At 41.7% G+C, this 22,127-nt stretch overlaps 1 protein-coding gene across 3 annotated transcripts in view; it reads left to right on the top strand.

Annotated features, from left to right (window-relative positions):
• Positions 1-22,127, top strand: part of gareml (GRB2 associated, regulator of MAPK1-like) — a 165,503-nt gene that overhangs the window by 110,783 nt on the left and 32,593 nt on the right. For 2 of the 3 annotated variants that reach the window (XM_063036013.1, XM_063036032.1), the window contains exon 4: positions 14,946-16,160. In XM_063036013.1, the coding sequence (XP_062892083.1) occupies positions 14,946-16,160 (1,215 nt within the window). The remainder of the gene's footprint in view (positions 1-14,945; positions 16,161-22,127) is intronic. The other variant, XM_063036024.1, reaches the window with a different exon arrangement.

The raw sequence follows: 22,127 nt of genomic DNA, 5'->3' as shown, positions 1-22,127 counted from the left end.
CCAACTGAGAATGGGTACTGGCAAAAATGCTGGAGGTTAACTCCGTGACAGACTGGCGTCCTATCCGGGGGAGTCTTGTACTCTCAGTCGCTTCACGCCACGGAAACCGGCAACAGCACTGGCCTGATGGGCCACAAGGCTTGTGCCAGACTTTAATTAATCAGAAGGTTGAGCATGGTGCGAATGGTGTCTTGAGCTGCGTATAATTCAACGCAAGAAGTATTGTAGGAAAGGCAGATGAGCTCAGGGCATGGATCAACACCTGGAATTATGATATTGTAGCCTTTAGCGAGACTTAGTTGCAGGATTGGCAGCTCGATGTTCCAGGGTTCCATTGTTTTAGATGCGATGGAGTGGGAGGGATTAAAAGGAAGTGGGGGCAGTGTTATTAGTCAGGGAAAATGTCATGTCAGTGCTCAGTCAGGACAGACTGGAGAACCTTTCTAGTGAGGTGTTGTGGGTGGAACTGAGAAAAAAGAACAGTATGACCACGTTAGTGGGGCTATATTACAGGCCAGTGAACAGTCCGCTGGAATTTGATAAACAAATTTGTTGTGAGATCACAGACTGTTGCAAGAAACATAAGGTCGATATAGTAGGTGATTTTAACTTCCCACATATTGATTGGGATTCCTACACTGTAAAAGGGTTAGCATTTGTCAAATGTGTTCAGGAAAGTTTCTTTAATCAACATGTAGTACTCCCAATGAGAGAGAATACTATACTTGATCTGGATTTAGGGAATGAGACAGGGCAGGTGACAAAGGTTTGTGTAGGGGCACACTTTACATCTAGTGATCACAATGCCATTAGTTTCAAGGTAAAAATGCAAAAAGATAGGTCTGGTCCACAGGTTGAGATTCTAATGTGGAAAGAGGCCAATCTTGATATCAGAAATGATCTGGTTGTTTTCTGGCAAAAGTGTACTTGATAAATGAGAGGCCTTCAAAAGAACAAAAGGATTGCAGCGGACTAAATTAGTCCACTGGAAGACCAGAATGGTAATGCATGTGTGGAGCCAAAAGAAATGCGGGAGATCTTAAATAAAGGTTTTGCATCTCTATTTCCTCGGGAGATGGTCACAGGGTCTATAGAAGTGAGGCAAAGTGGCATCAACTTCATGGACCCTATACAGATTACACAGGAGGAGGTGTTTGCTGTCCTGAGGCAAATCGGGGTGGATAAATGCCTAGGACCTAACAAAGTGTTTCCTCAGACCCTACAGGAGTAAAGTGCAAAAATTTCTGGGGCCTTAGCAGAGATATTTAAATCATCCTTAAGTGATAGGAGATATATATATCAGAGGATTAGAGGATAGACAGTGTTATTCTGCTGTTTTAAAAAAAGCTCTAAACATAAACCACAAAATTATAGGCCGGTGAGTCTGAAATGAGAAGTGGGAAAGTTATTGGAAGGTATTCTAAGGGACTGGGTATTATAAATATCTTGATAGAAATGGACTGAATAAGGATAGTCAGCATAGCTTCATGTGTAGTAGGTCATGTCCAAACAATCTTATTGAGTTTTTCCAAGGACATTACCAGGAAAGTGGATGAAGTGCAGTGGATGTTGTCTACATGGACCTTAGCAAGGCATTTGGCAAGGTCCCTTATGGGAGGTTGGTCAAGGAGGTTCAGTCACTCAGCATTCAAGAGAAAGTAGTAAATTGGATTGGACATTGGATTTGTGGGAGGAGCCAGTGAGTGGTAGTAAATGGTTGTCAACACAAAATACTCTGCAGATGCTGGGGTCAAAGCAACATTCACGACACGCTGGAGGAACTCAGCAGGTTGGACAGCATCCATGGGTTCAAGGGTTCCGGCCTGAAACATTGACTGATCATTTCCACGGAGGCTGCCCGACCTGCTGAGTTCCTCCAGAGTGTTGTGAGTAAATGGTTGCCTCTCTGCCTGGAGGCCTGTAACTAGTGGGGCACCACAGGAATTGGTGCTGGGTCCATTGCTGTTTTTAATCTATACCAATAATCTGGATGATAATGTGGTTAACTGGATCAGCAAAGATTGGGGGTGTAGTAGATGGTGACAAATGCTATCGTGACTTGCAGAGGGATCTTCATCAGATGGAAAAATGGGCTGAAAAATAGCAGATGGAATTTAATGCAGACCAGTGCGATGTGTTGCACTTCAGTAGGACCAACAAGGGTAGATCTTACACAGTGAATGGTGGGGCACTGAGGAGTGTGATAGTACAAAGCGATCCAGAGTACAGGTCCATAATTCATTGAAAGTGGGGTTATAGATAGATAAGGTTGTAAATAAAGCTTCTGGCACATTGGCACATAAATCAAAGTATTGAGTACAGGAGATGGAATGTTATGTTGAAGTTGTATGAGATATTGGTGAGGCTTAATTTGGAGTATTGTGTGCATTTTTGGTCATCTACATACAGGAGAGATGTAAGTAAGGTTGAAAGAGTACAGAGAAAATTTACAAGGATATTGCCGGGTCTGGATGACCTGAGTTATATTGAGAGGAGGTTTGATAGAGGTATACAAAATTATGAAGGGTAAAGAAAGGGTAAATGCAAGCAGGCTTTTACCACTGAGGTTGGGTGGGACTACAACCAGGCGTCATGTGTTAAGGGTGAAAGCTGAGAAGTTTAAGGGGAGCATGAGGGGAAATTTCTTCACTCAGAGAGTTGTGAGTGTGAAATGAGCTGCTAGCACAAATGGTGCAAGTGAGTTCAATTAAGCTTTCTTTACAACCCTGAATACACTTTCAAGGAATTATGAATCTGTATTCCCAGAGCCCTGAGTTCTACCACACTCCTCACTGTGTAAGTCCTACCGCTCACTGTGTAAGACCTTCCCTGGTTGGTCCTTCCAAAGTGCAACAACTCACACTTGACTGCATTAAATTCCATCTGCCATTTTTCAGCCCATTTTTCCACCTGGTCAGATCCCACTGAAAACTATGATAGTCTTCCTCGCTGTCCACTACACCCCCAATCTTGGTGTCATCCACAAATTTGCTGATCCAGTTAACCACATTATCATCCAGATTGTTGATATATATGACAAACAACAATGGACCCAACACTTATCTCTGCAGTGCACCCCTAGTCATAAGCCTCCAGTCGGAGAGGCAAGGATCTACAACCACTCTCTGGCTTCTTCTGCAAAGCCAATGTCTAATCCAATTCACTATCTCATCTTGAACGCCAAGCAACTGAACCTTCTTGTCCAACCTCCCATGAAGATGAAAGGCTTTGCTATGAGGGACCTTGTCAAAGACATTTACTGTCTTGCCCTCATCAATTCTCCTGGTTACTTCCTTGAAAAACTTTCTAAGATTGGTTAGCACACTTACGGCTTACCACAAACAAAGCCATGTTTCTTTATCCTCAATCAGTCCTTGTTTATCCAAATATTTATATAGCTGGTGCTTTAGAATACTTTGCAATAGCATTCTTACTACTGATGTCAGCCTCACTAGTCTATAATTTCCTGGCTTATTCTCAAAGCCTTTTTTAAACAATGAAACAACGTTAGCTATTGTCCAACCCTTTGGCACATCATGTGGGTAAGTATGTTTGAAGTATCTCTGCTATTACCCCTGCAGTTTCTGCACTAGCCTCCTACAAGCTCCAAGGAAACACCTTGTCAGGTCCTGGGGATTTATCCACCCTAATTTGCCTCAACACATCAAACACCTTCTCCTCTGTCATCTGTCCAGGGTCCATTACATCACTGCTGCTTTGCCTCACATCTGTAGACTTTGTGTCCGTCTCCTGAGTAAATACAGATGCAAAAAATCCATTTAAGATCTCCCCCATCTCTTTCAGCTCCATGCATAGGCTACCACCCTAATCTTGCAGCTGACTAGTTTTGTCCCTTGCTGTCCTTTTGCTCTTAATATATTGTAGAAGCCCTTAGCATTCTCTTTCACCTTGTCTTCATGCCTTCGCTTCTGATTTATTTCCTAAGTTCTCTCCCGCAGTTCTTTTACTCCATAGTACCTCATTTCTTCTTGCCCGCTTGTACCTGGTATGCACCTCCATCTTTTTCTTAACCAGGACCTCAATATCTCTTGAAAACCAAAGTTCCCCAAACCTGTTATCTTTGCCTTTTATTCTGACAGGAACATACAAACTCTGTACTCTCAAAATTTCACTTTTGAAGGCCTCCCATTTATCTTTACCAGAAGACAAACTGTCCCAATCCATACTTGCTGGATCCTTTCTGATACCATCAAAATTGTCCTTTCTTTAATTTAGAATCACAACCCGAGGACCAGACCTATCTGTTTCATAATTACCTTAAAACTAATGGCATTATGATCACTAGATGCAAAGTATTCCCCTGGATGACCTTCTGTCACCCGTCCTGTCTCACTCTCTCATAGGAGATCAAGCATTACTCTCTCTCTGGTTGAGACTTCTATGTACAGGGTAGAGAACTTTCCTGAACACATTGATAAACTGTTTCCCACCCAGCTCTTTTACAGTCTGGGAGTCCCAGTCAATATGTGGAAAGTGAAAATCACCTACCATCCCTTTTGCCATAATTCAGCCACCAGTTCTCCACCATTAGGCAGCCACATCTCCTTCCTTGCCAGATACTTAGCTGGGTTTTCCTTGCATGCTTCTCTCATTTTCCCATTCCAAACATTCAGGGCAGAGACGTTTCTCCTTTATTTTGCAGCTGATTTAATACTGACTCCCCTGTATGGTTATGACTGGTAATATTTTTTAATATACAATCCCAATAACTCACCCTCACAATCTTTTCTGTCCCAGCGAAAAGACGCCTTGCATCTCTATTATAGTGAAATACACAAGACATGCAGGTCACCTAGCTCATGGCAATACCTGAATAGAGGAGCAGTGCTTGAGGAATCGAAGCACAATATCTTATGCCAATTGATCTCCCCTTGGTCCGATAACCCTCTGCCATCAACCCAGGATTCCACAAGTACAATCAGAATCAGCAGCAGAGCACCTTGAAGAGTTTACTTGCAGGTCGGCAAAGCAAGTATAAAAGGAGAACTTCCCGAGCATTCAGACATTCCAGAGGTTCAATCAACCTCAGGAGCAGAGCACTGCAAATGAAATAAAAGTACAGAAGGGGCAAGCAGGGCAGCCATTTTTTGGAGTAGGTTAGTGGTGAGAGTAGGAGCATCAGGCATTGACTCAAAGCTTCGATGAGAAGAGGCTGAGGACAAAGACACAGGATAGAAAATTTGGTCTTGGTTGCCCATTGTTCGGTGCAGGCAGGGTGGCTGATATGGCGGTAGAATGGTTCTCATGTAGGATGTAGGAATTCATGGAACCTGATGGTCTCCCTGATGACTACATCTGCGGGAAGTGCAGCCAATTCCAGCTCGTGAAAGACTGCATTAACGAGCTGGAGTTGGAGTTGGATGAACTTGGGATCATCCAGGAGGTAGAGAAATTGATAAGATACAACTTTTGAGCAGGTGGTTACACCCAGAGTGCAGAATTGGGGGAGTAGATGGGTGAACACTGAGAGAGGTAAAGGGAGAAGGAAGTCAGTGCAGGGTCCCCCTGTGGCCACTCCCCTCAGCAACAGATATACCCCTTTGGATACTGCTGTTGGGGATGACCTATCTCGGCAAGGCAGCAGAGGCCCGACCAATAACACTGTGGTCAGTTCTGAGCCTCAGAGGGTAGGGTAAAGTCAGGTAAAGATTCTGTGGCAGCAAAAGAGACACTAGGATAGTATGTTGCCTCCTGGCAATACATGGAACTATGATGTTTTGGTGTTTGCAGAGACTTGGATGACTCAGGGCCAGGAATGGCTGCTAAGTGTGCCGGGCTTTAAATGTTTCAAAAAGGACAGGGAGGGAGAGAAAAGAGATAGGGGACTGGCACTGCTAATCTTGGATTGTACCACAGCTGCAGAAAAGGAGGAAGTCATGGAGGGATTGTCTATTGAGTCATTGTGGATGGAAGTCAGAAACAGAAAGGAGGCAATAATTCTGGGTGTTTTTATAGACCCCCCCAGTACTAACAGAGACATCTAGCAGCAGATAGGGAGGCAGATTCTGGACAGTGGAATAATAATAGGGTTGTTGTAATGGGTGATTTTGACTTTCCTAATATTGACCGGCATCCCCTTAGCGCAAAGGATTTAAATTAGGTGGAATTTGTTAGGTGTGTTCAGGAAGGTTTCCTGACGCAATATGTAGTTAAGCCAACTAGAGAGAGGCTGTACTTGATCTGGTATTGGGAAATGAACCTGCTCTGATGTCAGATCTCTCAGTGGGAGAGCATTTTGGAGGTAGTGATCACAACTCTATCTCCCTTACCATGGCACTGAAGAGGGATGGAAGCAGAAAATTTGGGAAAACGTTTAACTGGGGTAGGGTGAAAAATGATGCTATTAGGCAGGAACTTGGTAACATAAATCATAGATAGATAGATACACTTTATTAATCCCGAGGGAAATTTGGTTTCGTTACAGCCGCACCAACCAAGAATAGAGCGTAAATATAGCAATACAAAAAACCCCAACAATCAAACAACAAATGCAAACAATGCCAGATGGAAAATAAGTCCAGGACCAGTCTATTGGCTCAGGGTGTCTGACCCTCCACGGAAGGAGCTGCACGTTCGATGGCCATAGGCAGGAACGACCTCCCGTGCCGCCAAGTGTTGTATCACGGTGGAATGTGGCCGAAGTCCAAAAGTAAAAAATTCAATATCCAGTCTGCAAACACGTTCCTCGATCGTAATATACCCCAGACTGCACCATCCGTTGTTAACCAGATCAGTAAGCACCCAACTCCTTTACGCTTACCACTCTCAGTGTACTTCCAGTCAGCCGGAACAGTATTACACACCAAACTCCTCATCTCCAAGAGTCTCTGTTGTTTCAACCCGGTCCTCTTTCCTTGGCTTTGTGATCTCCCTCTGCATCCTCTGTGTGTTTTCCTCCGGATTTCAGCAGGGGTGTCCGCTGCTCTGTTTGCTAAGCTGGCTGGTATTTGCTGGTCCGTGGAATACACAATGTGACCTTGCTTCTGTCCTGTGTGTCAGGATGTAACCATTTCCAGCGCTAAAGAAAGCCCAAATAAAACTCTCTCTATCAGCATGTTAGAGAGGGTGCAGCTTCGACGTGTTACCGTGACAAAAAAAAACCCCAAAAAATAATGTAAATTAGAAAGTAAGAAGAAGAAAGTAAGAATAGATTGGAACGGCTAATCATGTTGGAGAGGATCCTGAGAGGCAGGACTTATGTGCATTTGGAGAGACATGAACTGATTAGGGATAGTCAGCATGGCTTTGTCAAGGGCAGTCGTGCCTTATGAACCTGATTGAATTCTTTGAGGATGTAACAAAGCACAGTGATGAAGGTAGAGTAGTGGATGTAGTGTATATGGATTTCTGTAAAGCTTTGGATAAGGTTCCCCATGCAAGGCTCCTTCAGAAAGTAAGGAGGCATGGGATCCAAGGAGACTTGCTTTGTGGATCTAGAATTGGCTTGCTCGCAGAAGGCAAGGGGTGGTTGTAGATGGTTTGTATTCTGCATGGAGGACAGTGACCATTGGTGTTCAGCAGGGATTTGTTCTGGGGCCCCTTCTCTTTTTGATTTTTATAAATGACCTCAATGAGGAACTAGAAGGGTGGGTTAGTAGGTTTGCTGATGACACAAAAGTTGGGAGTGTTGTGGATAGCCCGGAGGGTTGTCAGAGGTTACAGCAAGTCTTCAATAGGATGGAGAACTGGGCTGTGAAGTAGCAAATGGAGTTCAACCCAGATAAGTTTGAAGTGGTTCATTTTGGTAAAGTCAAATTTGAATACAGAATATAATATTAATGGTAAAACTCTTGGCAGTGTGGAGGATCAGCGAGATCTTGGGGTCCATGTCCAAAGGACACTCAAAGCTGCTGCACAGGTTGACAGTGTCGTTAAGAAGGTATACGGTGTGCTGGCCTTCATCAAACATGGGATTGAGTTCAAGAGCTGTGACGTAATGTTACAGCTATACAAGACCTTAGACTCCGCTTGGAGTACTGTGTTCATTTCTGGTCACCTCACTACAGGAAGGATATGGATACTACAGAGAGAGTATAGCGGAGATTTACAAGGATGTTGTCTGGATTGGAGAGCATGAGAATAGGTTGACTGAACTTGGCCTTTTCTCCTTGGAGCGACGAAAGACGAGAGGTGACCTGATAGAGATGTATAAGATGATGAAAGGCATTAATTGTGTGGGTAGTCAGAGGCTTTTTTCTAAAGCTGAAATAGCTAACATGAGGAGGCATAGTTTTAAGGTGCTTGGAAGTAGGTATGAGGGGGATGTCAGGGGTAAGTTTTTCACACACAGAGTGGTGGGTGTGTGGAAAACACTGCCAGTGAAGGTGGTAGAGGTAGATACAATAGGGTCTTTTAAGAGACTCTTGGATAGGTACATGGAGCTTAGAAAAATAGAGAGCTCTGTGGTAGGGAAACTCTAGGCAATTTCTAGAGTAGGTTACATGGTCGGCACAACATTGTGGGCTGAAGGGCTTGTAATGTGCTGTAGATTTCTGTTTTTATGCATGTTTCTATGTTTCTTAAATGAGACCAGTGATGTTGCCTGAGTAACCTCGCACAAGACTTTTTGTGTGAAGACATCCTTACTGCCATGTCCTCAATCTGTAGTTACTTTGTCCTATTGTACTGCTGCTTTGACTCATTCAAAAGTTTAGTTTTAGACTTACCACTTCTGTCTCATTAAATATTTTATATACCTACCAAATCTTTCAGTTGCTCAACAGATGAGAAGTTGGAGGAAATCAGCGGGTCATCAATGGAGGGAAATAGACAGTTGGCCTGATCTCCTGAATTCCTCCAGCTTTTAGTGAATTGCTCCAATTCCAGCATCTATTATTTCGTTTGTCTCCTTTTTCATTTGATAGTTCATTTTGGATCTAGATGGCCCAGAGCTTCTCAGATGGCCAATTTGTAGCAGTTTCCTTTACCAGTCTGATAACCGGCCAAGTCATTAAGCTTGGGGAACATTATTAATTCCAAATGCCACAAAGAATGCAAGAAGAGTGGTTCAGGGACCTCCAGGGAGCTCAGTCAAGTGAGTTGGTTGAAGTGGAGACTGCTGCATCCTTTGAAGGAAAACTGTACTTGGACTCTGAAGAAAGAGCTCAGAACATGTACCTTGGGCCTGGCAAACTTCATCATCCTGCCATAGAATCATACATGATAGGAGCATTCCACCTTCATCCAGCTTGTTCATGTTGACCTTTGGGCACCCTTCTGTATTAGTGACCCAGCACTCGGTCATTGGGCCCCTGTGCCTCAGTGAATCAAGTGCTCATCTCCAATGCTGTCAGTGGCCCAGCTTCAACCACCGCCTGGGAATGTAACACCAAGATGAAGAATCTAGGTAATGTAGGACTCTCTCTTGTGTCCCCTCTAATTCTCTTCCCTCTTACATTAAACTTATGTCCTCTCGTTTTAACTACCTTTGGGAAAAAGACTCCTGTCTGTAACTCTTGTAATTTTAGATGCCACAATCATGTCCCCTCTACATCTCCAGTCCAGGGAAACACAAGCTGTATTCTCCAGTCACATTCTTCATAATTAAAACACTCATCTCCAGCACTATCCCAACCTCCCTGCAGCAAGGTGACCAGGACTGCACACACTATTCCTGTTGGAGTGTAACCTCATTACGTTCAGTGCCCTGACTAATGAAGGCAAGTAGCTAAAATGCCCTTCTATCCTTGTTATCTACTTGCTTTGTAACATTCTGTGATCTAAAAACTTTTAAACTGAGGTTGCTTTGTCTCTCAGTACTCTCTGGTGTCCAAAATCCATCAACTTGTATTTGTTTGGATGAAACTCCATCTGCCATTTTTCAGTTCATTTCACCAACACATTAATATCTCTGCAGTGAAAGACTGCCTCCCACAGTATTAACAACTCCATCGATCTTCATGTTAACGGTGAACTTGCTCATCATTCCCCTTTATCCACATTCAAGTCTTGCACACACACTTAGCAGCCACTTTATTTGGCACATCTGTACAGCGACTCCTTAAAGCAAACATCTGGCAGCAACTCAATTCATAAAAGCATGCAGATATGGTCAATACATTCAGTTATTGTTCAGGCCAAACATTACCTTTTGTGCAATTTGTTTATTTTGTAACTTATAGGTTTATGTGTTTACACTGTACTGTTGCTGGAAAAGAACAAATTTCATGTTATGTAAAATAATGGTAATAAATCTGATAGTGATTCTGATTCTGACCTTGTCAAAGGTTTTAGTAAAGTGCATCCAAATCATATCTGTCCTGCTCTAATCGATGCACCTTGTTACTCCTTCAATCAAATTGGTCAGACGGGATCTGACCTTGACAGAGCCGTGTTTGATGTCTCTGATTAGTCTTTACTTTTTCCAAGTGATCATTAATCCCCTCCTTCAGAACTTTCCCACTGTCTTCCCTGCAGCATATGAACACAGATATATTAGGCTCATCGGATTTTCCTGCAACTTGATGCCAGGCTTTTCAGTTCTGATTTTCTTGTAAAGGGGTCCATATTTGTTCTCCAGTCATCTGGTACGCCACTCGTGGCCAATGAAGTTTATCAAAACCTGAGCCAGAGCTCCAACTATCTTTTCCATTGTCTCCTGTAGTAGCCTAGGATAAATCCCATTCAGTCACTGGGATTTATCTATCTCTAAGCCTGCCAGGGTATTGAGATCCTCCTCTTTACTTTCATCGACCCCTTCACTGAAATCTCCAGCAACCAAGTCTGTTTTCTTTGTGAATACTGATGAAAAGGACTCATTTAGGACCCCACTTTTACCTTTTGGCTCCATGCACTGATTATCTTGTGTTTTATGGTTTTCAAACTTAATCTATTTGTTGTTTTAATCCAGCATCTTTTTTTACTCTGTTTATTGATGCATTGTAGTATTGAGAGCTGGTGAGCCATGTGTGAGGGTCCATTATTTAATCAATACATGCTTTTATATTTGCTTTTAATTTATGTTATGTTTTCCCACATTAAGCTTCATGCCAATTAAACTGGATGCTATGTACCTTTGCATTGCAGGGGAGGTATCCAGGTTATTGAAGGTGTGCTCTCACCTGAAGTTCACATGAGACTGAAATTCTAGGTTATTAATGCACAGAGGGGAAAAGTCACAGTGTGTCACTTCCCAGTGTAAGTGGGTTCCATATACATCCTTCCATATAGCCAAATCGCTAATCCAATTTTATTTCTGCTGGATTTCTCTAACTAAGGCTCTAATGACAATACTTGTCAATAAACTCAAAATCTGTAACTCAGAGCTTTTTCAGTAATACATTCAACTATTTCTATCTTGAGATAGCTGCAACTGTCTGTAAGACATGGACAGGCTCTGGATGCAGAGTATCTTCTGATTTTCTTTTTGATCTGGAAAAGAAGTATGCCCTTCAGTGTGATGTGTACTCAGTATTAACTTCAAATACACCACCTGGCAGGATGCTCCTACCTGACAATTACTTGCAATATTTTCTACTCTCAAAAGGATGGGGAAAAAAAACTTAAGGCATAATGCTTTGGATTTATTCCACTATCCCGTGAAGCATATTCGGATGTTTTGTTGGACGAAAGGCAAGCTGCAGTGCTTCAAATTCTTTTTTTGTCCTCCTTCTGCTGTATCTTGGGAGACCAGGTCATTTCCACAAAGAAGTCAATGAGGATGTTCAAAAACTCTCACTCTTCTCACTCCAAATTGGTTTCTGCTTACTTTTGTGCATATTTATGTATCTATTCCACTTATGCTTTTAGAAAAAAAACTGAAAATAATGTCTGTATTACCACTCATAATGACTACTTTTGGTTTCATTGCATTAAAGTAGCAGAATATTCAGAAGCTCCTTTAAAGAAAGTGAAATAGTAAGGACAAAATGAAGACATTTTCAGACATATGTTGGGTTAATTTGCTTATTGACAGTTGTTGTCATTTGAAGTGAGCTTGCCAAAGGCAAGAATTAGTTTCCCGATTTCCTTTCAAGATGGAAAGACATTAGGGATACCAAGGTAACAACTGGAAGAATTTCAAATGTTGTCCATGCTGTTGGAATAATTTCCCATAAATTTGTTTTAAGAATGATGTGTTTAGGGATACCATTTTGAGAGTACATCCCACCCCTTCATCCCAATACAAGCTTCTTTTGATTGCTGGTGTACTGAATGAAAAGCCACATTAGCAGAGCTCCACAGCATTTTCTCATTAAGATTCCAGTCTGTGTGGAGAGCTCTTTGTTACTGTTTGCTGAAAAAGCTGTAAGTGTTTTTTTGGGAAAGGGCCACGCTGTATGCATGTGCATTGTAATACATGTGTGGACTGAGCAGTGGACATCTTTTCAGTCTGCTCAAAGCAGTCAGCTTTGATTTAATAGCTATAAAGTAATAATCTAGCAGCCATTTAAACTTGTACATATTTATTCATATATGTTAAAAATATTACTTTCTTGAACATTCCATGTTTGGGGGGGGGCGAATTGCCTTGCCCGCTTTAGGGTAAGTAAGATCACTTGACAAAGTGTATGAATACTAATGTATTTACTTTCCGTCTGCCCACTGTATCCTTGCAAATGCACTGTCTCAGAGGTTTTGCAATGCTTGATAGAGAATTTTATTAAATCCAATTACGTTCTCATGATTAAAATTGAGACTACAATATCTGCCAACTATCCATCGCTAATTTACTGTTTTCAAGTCCTGGGCTCACTATACATATCATTGCTCAGTTCTTTCTTGCTGAAAATAACAAAGTATTTCAGCTTCTGTGTGCATGTTGTCCAGGAACAAAGTGGCAGGCTCCACCCCCAATGACACCTCCTAGAATAACCCCTTGGGTCAAGTCTTGTTTCCTTTGGAGTCCAGTTGTAAATGTTTCTATATGGAGTTTTAGAGATTATTAAATTATGGAATGTCATCACAAGTACAAATATCTCTCTGTTTTTGCTGTTTTATGTATCTTAATTCCTAATCTTTATGTGTTGTGAGTTGGTAGAAATAAATAAATGGAACATTATATTATGCAGCACAGTTAAGATACACTGAACAACACAGACAAATACTTATGTTTGTGATCAGTTAATTAGCTTTATGTCAAACTTTTCTTAACCACATTTAACAGCTTGTGTACCATTGAATCGACAAGCTTGTTGAAACTTTTCTTAATCTATTTCAAGTACAGGAATTACATTGCTGAGGAAAACTTGTAAGAGATCCCAGAAACTGTCTTTATCTGGGGTGAAAGCTTGTCTGCTTTAGAGTCTTCTCCACATCTGAGTAAATTCACTGACTTGTACTTAGGGAGCTATGTTGGAAGAAAGCCCAGATTAGAGATCATATCTCTGCCCCAGTCTCTTGACTCAACTTCCTGTACTCCAGCTTCTTCTCTGAGAATCCATAATTGCCATTTGGTTCTCAACCACAAATCTGTCAATTTTGATTTAAACTAAACTCAGTGTTAGTCTTATTGCACATTATCTTTTGTACAGCATGACTAAGGAAAATAATGCAAGTCATATGGTACAACCTAAAAGGGATGAAGTCCAGAGGGACAAATTCCCAAATCTACAATATACTTTGCACACCTGGAATTCTCTCACATAAATCTTCACTGGTGGTGGAACTTAATTCTTCAAATGAAGAGTGAACAATAACTTTGAGAAGGGACATGGCCGAAAAAAAGGAAAAAATCGTTTGCAGGGCCAAGTAGAAAGGGATTAAATGGGTAGCTTTTTCAAAGAACTGACACAGTAAAGTATGCCAAGAGGTCGTTGTGTCATTCAGTGAACTTCTGATTCCCTGGGAAACTGATCATGCTTTGAAATCTCTTCCCATTTTGCAGTAAGTCAGGTAGTTCCTAACTTTGACCCTAGTGGTGTTCAGTAACAATGATTTTATGTATGGAAGTCGTGGGTAGTTTTTTTCCTGATTTTGTGCTTTTTCTGAGTTGCCTTTTGTTGCATGAAAGCAAGCCGAATGAAGACTTCAAATTTGTTAATGGGAGATAAAGTATTGGCTGATATTGTTGCAACTGGAAACTGGAGTGAAGTAGAGAATATGTAATGAAGAAAAGGTGCACTTGATTATCTTGTACATTAAGATCATCATTCCATTTCAAATTATACCAGGAATTCCAGTGCTAAATTCCTTTTCATGTGAAATTGCACAATCTACTGGAAACAACCGCACCATGTTGGTAATGTATTTTTGGTGTCAGATGATCGATGTGACTCAATAGGCAATTTTGGAGTTAATAGCTGGGTTTTTTATTCACCAGGTGGAACTACTGAGAACTAATTCTTTTCAGTCAAGATGAATTTCTAGTCTATGTGTGTGTTTCACCAAGAAAACCAACAGGGAACTAAGAAACGTTTTCTGTGTTCAAACAGTGGTGGGAGTATGGAACTTCACGGGAACTTCTAGAAATGAAGAGTACAGATGTAACAAAGTGAATAACCATTTGAGTGGTAATACCATAGAGAGTTAGAAATATTTTGGTGAGCAAAGTTTGATGGAAACTCGAATAGACCATAAATGCCTGTATAGACTGAATAGAAAAAATGGCCTTTTCTGCGATTCTTATACTACATAATCCTGTTTTGTGTCCAGTTTTTCTGCTTACTAATTTAACTGGAAAATCATCTATTTCCCTTCATTTGGCGGGAAGCTAGGCAGATGACTCAGACAACAAAAAACAACATACTCTGTGCTCACATACTTGGGCATGGTGGATTTGTGGAATGAACAGTCTTAATGAACAGTAAATTTTAAGAATCCCTCCTGGCAGAGGTTAAAGCTCATTGTTGGGGCAATGTAGAACAAATAATTTATTCCTTATCTTAATAGTGATTTAAATTTTAAATACATTAATATATTATTGAAATAAATGGATAATAGTTACTTCCATGTTTAATTCAACCTGAACTGGTTATTTGTTTCAGGTGGTCTCTGGTGAATTCAGCGAGGACAGTGAGGTTTATAACTTTACACTGCACGCTGGTGATGAGCTGACGCTGATGGGCCAGGCTGAGATCCTCTGTGCCAAGACTGTGAAGGAAAAGTCTCGCTTTAATACAATATTGAGGAAACTGGGCAAGGGGGGCACTTTGAACAAACAGGTCAAGGGCAAAATGCCATGCCTCATCTGCATGAACCACAGGACTAACGAAAGCCTTAGCCTGCCCTTCCAGTGCCGTGGAAAATTCAGTACTCGCAGTCCCCTGGAGATCCAAATGCAGGAAGGAGAGCATACGATTCGCAGTATTATAGAAAAGGTCCGGCTACCAGTGAATGTCACCGTTCCTTCTCGTTCACCCCACAATTCTTATGATCTTCATTGCATCCGTGAAGGGCACCGTTATAAGCTTGTCAGCATCATATCAAGGACTGTAGTCTTGTGCTGCATCATTCGCAAGGATGACATTATCCCAATGCACTTTCTGCTGCTTTCTGATATGCCCAGGTTTGTGCTGCCTGAAGGACTAATAAGGGGCAACCCCATGTATGAGAAGTTAGTCCAAGAAATAACTTTGTTTAGCCAGGAGCATTTCAATGCCGATGAGTACTCAAAGGCGGTTCGAGAGGTCAAGACAGACTTTATGGATGATTGCACTAGTCCAAGGAGAATCCGGGTTTGTTTGCAGGGATATTCGGCCAATTCAATGAACTATGCCCGAGAAGAGCTAACCCAGTCATTTCAAAGGCTCTCCATGTGTGCTTTCAGTGGTGCTTTGTTGCATAGCAATGGAGAAGTTACCTTTCAGGGTTGCCATAATTCTGTTGGGGAACAGCAACTAATGCCTCATGAGTTACTGACTCCATCAGAGATAGTTGATGTGGATGGAGAGTACATGACTCCTGATTGGGCAGAAAATTATTTTAGGACTCGAGAGCAACCAGAGATTCCCTATGAAGAATTGTGGAGCAGTCAAATACCAGATAATTCAAAAGATTCCTGTGGCAGGTCAGCAGAAACTGAAAATAAAACGCAACAGGGTTCTATTTCTTTCTACTCTCACTCTTCCTCGTCCTCACATGACGATCCTGCTTTTTCATCACATTTGGCTATTTTACAAAGAAGAGAGTCCAGCGTGCCAAGTCCACCTCCTGTGCCTCCAAAATCAGAAGCTGTGAGTATCATAGCAACCGGATTAAGTGTAAGTTTTTTAAAAAAAATGTTTTACTGGCAGAGAACAAAATTAGGATGATGTATTCATACAATCTACAGAACAATAAGACGACCATAAGACATAGGAGCAGAATTAGACCATTTGGCCCATTGAGTCTGCTCTGTCATTTCATCATGGCTGATCCATTTCCCTCTCAGCCCCAATCTCCTGTGTTCTCCCTGTAAGCTTTCACACCCTGACTAAACAAGTACCTATCAACTTCTTCCTTAAATACACCTAATGACTTGGCCTCCACAGCCACCTGTGGCAACGAATTCCACAGATTCATCACCCTCTGGCTAAAGAAATTCCTCCTCATCTCTGTTCTAAGTGGACATCTGTCTATTCTGAGGCTGTGCCCTCTGGTCCTAGACTCCTCCACTATAGGAAACATCCTCTCTACATCCACTCTATCTAGGCCTTTCAACATTCAATAGGTTTCAATGAAATCCCCTGTCATTATTCTAAATTCCAGCATGTAAAGGCCCAGAACCATCGATCATTTCTCATACAATAAGCCTTTCATTCCCAGAAACATTCTCGTGAATCTCCTCTGAACCCTCTTGAATGTCAATGCATCCTTCCTTAAATGAGGGTCCTAAAACTGCTCCCAGTTCTCTAAGTGAGGCCTCACCTGTGCCAATAAAGCCACAACTTCACACCCTTGTTCTTATATTCTAGTCCTTAAGAAATGAATGAAAACATTGCATTTGGCTTCTTCCCCTCGACTCAACCTGCAGATGAACCTTTAGGGAATCCTACACAAGGCTTTACAAGTCCCTTTGCACCTCAGATTTTTGAATTTTCTCCTCGTTTTGAAAATAGTTTGTTTTTGTACCTTCTACCAAAGTAAGCATGTGCTTCCCAAGACTGTATTCCATTTGCCACTTCTTTGCCCATTCTCCTAATCTGTCCAAGTCCCTCTGCAGCCTTCCTGCTTCCTCAACACTACAAGACCATAAGGCATAGGAGCAGAATTAGGCCATTTGGCTCATTGTCTGCTCTCCCATTCAATCATGGCGGAATCTTTTTTTATCCTACTCAGCCCCACTCCCAGCCTTCTCCCTGTAACCTTTGATGCCATGTCTAATCGAGAACCTATCAATCTCTGCCTTAAGTGCACCCAATGACCTGGCCTCCACAGCTGCCTGTGGTAACAAATTCCACAAGTTCACCACCCTTTGGCTAAAGAAATTTCTCCCCATCTTTGTTTTGACAGGATGCTCCACTATCCTGAGGCACATCTACTCTGTCTAGGTCTTTCAACATTCGAACGGTTTCAATGAGATCCTCACTTATCCTTCTAAATTCCAGCAAGTACAGACCCAGAGCTATCAAAAGTTCCTTGTATGATAACCCTTTTGTTCCCAGAATCATCCTTGTAAACCTCCTTTGAACCCTCTTCAATGCCAGCTTATCTTTTCTTAGATAAGGAGCCCAAAACTCAATACTCAAGGTGAGGCCTCACCAGTGCCTTATAAAGCCTTAGCATCACACTCCTGCTCTTGTATTCTAGACCTCTTGAAATGAATGCTAACGTGGCATTTGCTTCCTCACCACTGACCCAACCTGCAAGTTAACCTTTAGGGTGTTCTGCACAAGGACTCCCAAGTCCCTTGACATCTCACATTTTTGGATGACATCTCACATTTTTGGATTTTCTCCCAGTTTAGAAAATAGTCTGCATATTTATTTCTACTACCAAAGTGCATGACTATACACTTTCCAACATTGTATTTCATTTGCCGCATTTTTTCCCCATTCTCCTAATCTGTCCAAGTCCTTCTGCAGCCTACCTGTTTCCTCACCACCACCTGCCTCTCCACCAATCTTCATATCATCTGGAAATTTGGCAACGAAGCCATTTATTCCATCGTCTAAATCATTATATACAGTATAAAAAGCAGTCCCAACACTGACCACTGCTGAACACCACTAGTCACTGGCAGCCAACCAGAAAAGAATCCTTTTATTCCCACTCTCTGCCTCCTACCAATCAGCCAAAGCTCTAACCATGCCAGTAACTTTCCTGTAATACCATGGGCACTTAATTTGGTAAGCAGCTTCATGTGTGGCACCTTGTCAAAGGCCTTCTGAAAGTCCGCATATACAACCTCCATTGCATCCCCTTTATCTATCCTACTTGTAATCTCCTCAAAGAATTCCAACAGGTTCGTTAGGCAAGATTTTCTCTTAAGGAAACCATGTTCAGTTTGTCCTATCTTGTCCCGTGTTGCCACGTACTCCATAACCTCATCCTTAACAATTGCCTCCATCATCTTCCCAACCACTGAGGTCAGGCTAACTGGTTTATAATTTCCTTTCTGTTGCTTTCTTCCTTTCTTAAAGAGTGAAGTGACATTTGCAATTTTCTAGTCCTCTGGCACCATGCCAGAGTTCAATGATTTTTGAAAGATTATTACTAATGCCTCCATAATCTCTACCAATAGCTCTTTCAGAACCCTAGGGTGCAGTTCATCTGGCCTGGGTGGCTTATGTACCCTTGGGTCTCCCAGCTTTTTTAGCACCTTCTCCCTTGTAAAAGTAACTGCACTCACTTCTCTTCCGTCATACCCTTCAACATATGGCACACTGCTAGTTTCTTCCACAATGAAGACTGATGCAAAATACTCATTTCATTCATCTGCATGGGAGGTTAGTTAGGAAAATTCAGTCGCTAGGTATACATGGAGAGCTGGTAAATTGGATTAGACATTGGCTCAATGGAAGAAGCCAAAGAGTGGTAGTAGAGGATTGCTTCTCTAAGTGGAGGCCTGTGACTAGTGGTGTGCCACAGGGATCAGTGCTGGGCCCATTGTTATTTGTCACCTATATCAATGATCTGGATAATAATGTGGTAAACTGGATCAGCAAATTTGCTGATGATACAAAGATTGGAGGTGTAGTGGACAGTGAGGAAGGTTTTCAAAGCTTGCAGAGGGATTTGGACCAGCTGGAGAAATGGGCTGAAAAATGGCAGATGGAGTTTAATACAGACAAGTGTGAGGTATTGCACTTTGGAAGGACAAACGAAGGTAGAACATACAGGGTAAATGGTAAGGCACTGAAGAGTGCAGTAGAACAGAGGGATCTGAGAATACAGATACAAAATTCCCTAAAAGTGGCGTCACAGGTAGATAGGGTCGTAAAGAGAGCTTTTGGTACATTGGCCTTTATTAATCGAAGTATTGAGTATAAGAGCTGGAATGTTATGATGAGGTTGTATAAGGCATTGGTGAGGCCAAATCTGGAGTATTGTGTTCAGTTTTGGTCACCAAATTACAGGAAGGATATTAATAAGGTTGAAAGAGTGCAGAGAAGGTTTACAAGGATGTTGCCGGGACTTGAGAAACTGAGTTACAGAGAAAGGTTGAATGGGTTGGGACTTTATTCCCTGGAGCATAGAAGAATGAGGGGAAATTTGATAGAGGTATATAAAGTTATGATGGGTATAGATAGAGTGAATGCAAGTAGGCTTTTTCCACTGAGGCAAGGGGAGAAAAAAACCAGAGGACATGGGTTAAGGGTGAAGGGGGAAAAGTTTAAAGGGAACATTGGGGGAGCTTCTTCACACAAAGTGGTGGGAGTGTGGAATGAGCTGCCGGACGAGGTGGTAAATGAGGGTTCTTTTTTAACATTTAAGAATAAATTGGACAGATACATGGATGGGAGGTGTATGGAGAATATGGTCCATGTGCATGTCAGTGGGACTAGGCAGAAAATGGTTTGGCAAAGCCAAGAAGGGCCAAAAGGCCTGTTTCTGTGCTGTAGTTTTTCTATGGTTTCTATAAGGCTGATTATATTTGCTATTACCTTTGTTGATTTTACATTGGCTAAAAATTCTCATTTTCAATTATGTAAATTTATTGACATTCTCCTGAAACTTTATAGCACAGTGCTTTAAAACTATTGATGGAAAACAGTCTGCAAAGCATTTCACTTTATAAATGGATTATGGTAGTGAATTGGAATATCTTTATTGGCATTACAGGACTATGTATGTGAATTTTGCTCATTAAATCTTCATTCCTTTTGTGTAAACCTAATGAGCTTTTATCCTAAGTGAGTTGTGATTAAAATGTAGGAATATCATGCATTCAAACTAATACTTTATCTTTTTAATTGACCCTTCTTTTGAAGTTATCATTGGCTCTTGTTTGCTATTGATTTCAAAGTTGTTGTTTGTCTTTCCATACTTTGCAGTCAACTGTCTATTCAAAGCAGTGAAACTTAACTGTTGATGAAAGAGATGGAGAAGGTTATTATGATGTCTGTCCCTTCACACTTTGCATCTCAAGTACTATTCCCTCTGCACATAGACATACTTAGAAGCAATAACTTTGCCAATTTTTAAAATTTCCCTCATTTAAATCCTAGGACAATTGCAACAATGTTTTTCTACCAACTTGCACCATAAAAGAAAATCATAAAAGTAAGGAGTTTACATTAACCCACAACCATATCAGAAATCTGACATTGCAATTACTGTACAATGTTTGAGGTGGAACCATTGATGGGAAAATCGCAGATGGTGATGAGAGGGTGTATAGGAGCAAGATATATCAGCTAGTTGAGTGGTATCGCGGCAGTGACCTTGCACTCAGTGTCAGTAAATCCAAAGAATTGATAGTGAACTTCAGAAAGGGTAAGACGAGGAAACACACACCAATCCTCATTGAGGGATCAGAAGTGGAGAGAGTGAGCAATTTAAAATTCCTGGGTGTCAATATCTCTGAGGACATAACCTGGACCCAACATAGCGATGCAGCCAGAAAGAAAGCAAGACGGTGTCTATATTTCATTAGGAGTTTGAAGAAATTTGGTATGTCACCAAACACATGCTCAAATTTGTACAGATGTACCATGGGGAGCATTCTACCTGGCCACGTCACTGTCTGGTATTGGGTGGGGCTACTGCACAGGATCAAAGTAAGCTGCAGAGAGTTGCAAAATTAACCAGCTCCATCACGGATACTAGCCTCCATAGTAAACAGGCCATCTTCAAGGAGTGGTGCCTCAGAAATGTGGTGTCCATTGTTAATGACCTCCACGGCCCAGGACATATATAGTACATATATATATTTACCGTAATTCAGTTTTCTTTTTTTCTCTATTATCATGTATTGCATTGTACTGAAATATAGAAACATAGAAAACCCACAGCACAATACAGGCCCTTCAGCGCACAGTGCTGTGCCAAACATGTACTTACTTTAGAAATTACCTAGGGTTACCCATAGCCCTCTATTTTTATAAGCTCCATGAACCTATCCAAGAGTCTCTTAAATGACCCTGTTGTATCCGCCTCCACCACCGTCGCCGGCAGCCCATTCCACACACTCGCCACTCTCTGCATAAAAAGCTCACCCCTGACATCTCCTCTGTACCTACTTCCAAGCACCTTAAAACTGTGCCCTCTCATGCTAACCATTTCAGCCCTGGGAAAAAGCCTCTGACTATCCACATGACCATCATCTTATACACCTCTATCAGGTCACCTCTCATCCTCCGTCGCTCCAAGGAGAAAAGGCCAAGTACACTCAAACAATTCTCATAAGGCATGCTCTCCAATCCAGGCAACATCCTTGTAAATCTCCTCTGCACCCTTTGTATAGTTTTCACATCCTTCCTGTAGTGAGGTGACCAGAACTGAGCACAGTACTCCAAGTGGGGTCTGACCAGGGTCCTATATAGCTGTACTGCTGCCACAAAGTTAACAAATTTTACGACATATGCTGGTGATATTAAGTCTGATTCTGAATCATCAGACACCCAGCATACCATCAATGACAATGGCTATTAGGCAATCAAAAGAGTGACAAAGCTGAAAACAAAAACTGGTGGTCTATCCAGAATTCTCTACTAAGCACTGAGGATGAATTTCCAGGAATGAATTGGCAATGAAAGGATTCATTTACCATTATATTTTGATAGCTGTATCAGTGAAAGCACAGG

Source organism: Mobula hypostoma, chromosome 2, assembly GCF_963921235.1.
Source record: "Mobula hypostoma chromosome 2, sMobHyp1.1, whole genome shotgun sequence".
Taxonomy (NCBI): domain Eukaryota; kingdom Metazoa; phylum Chordata; class Chondrichthyes; order Myliobatiformes; family Myliobatidae; genus Mobula; species Mobula hypostoma.
The sequence above is the reverse complement of the archived record's forward strand: the minus strand, read 5'-3'. Positions and strand labels throughout refer to the sequence as shown.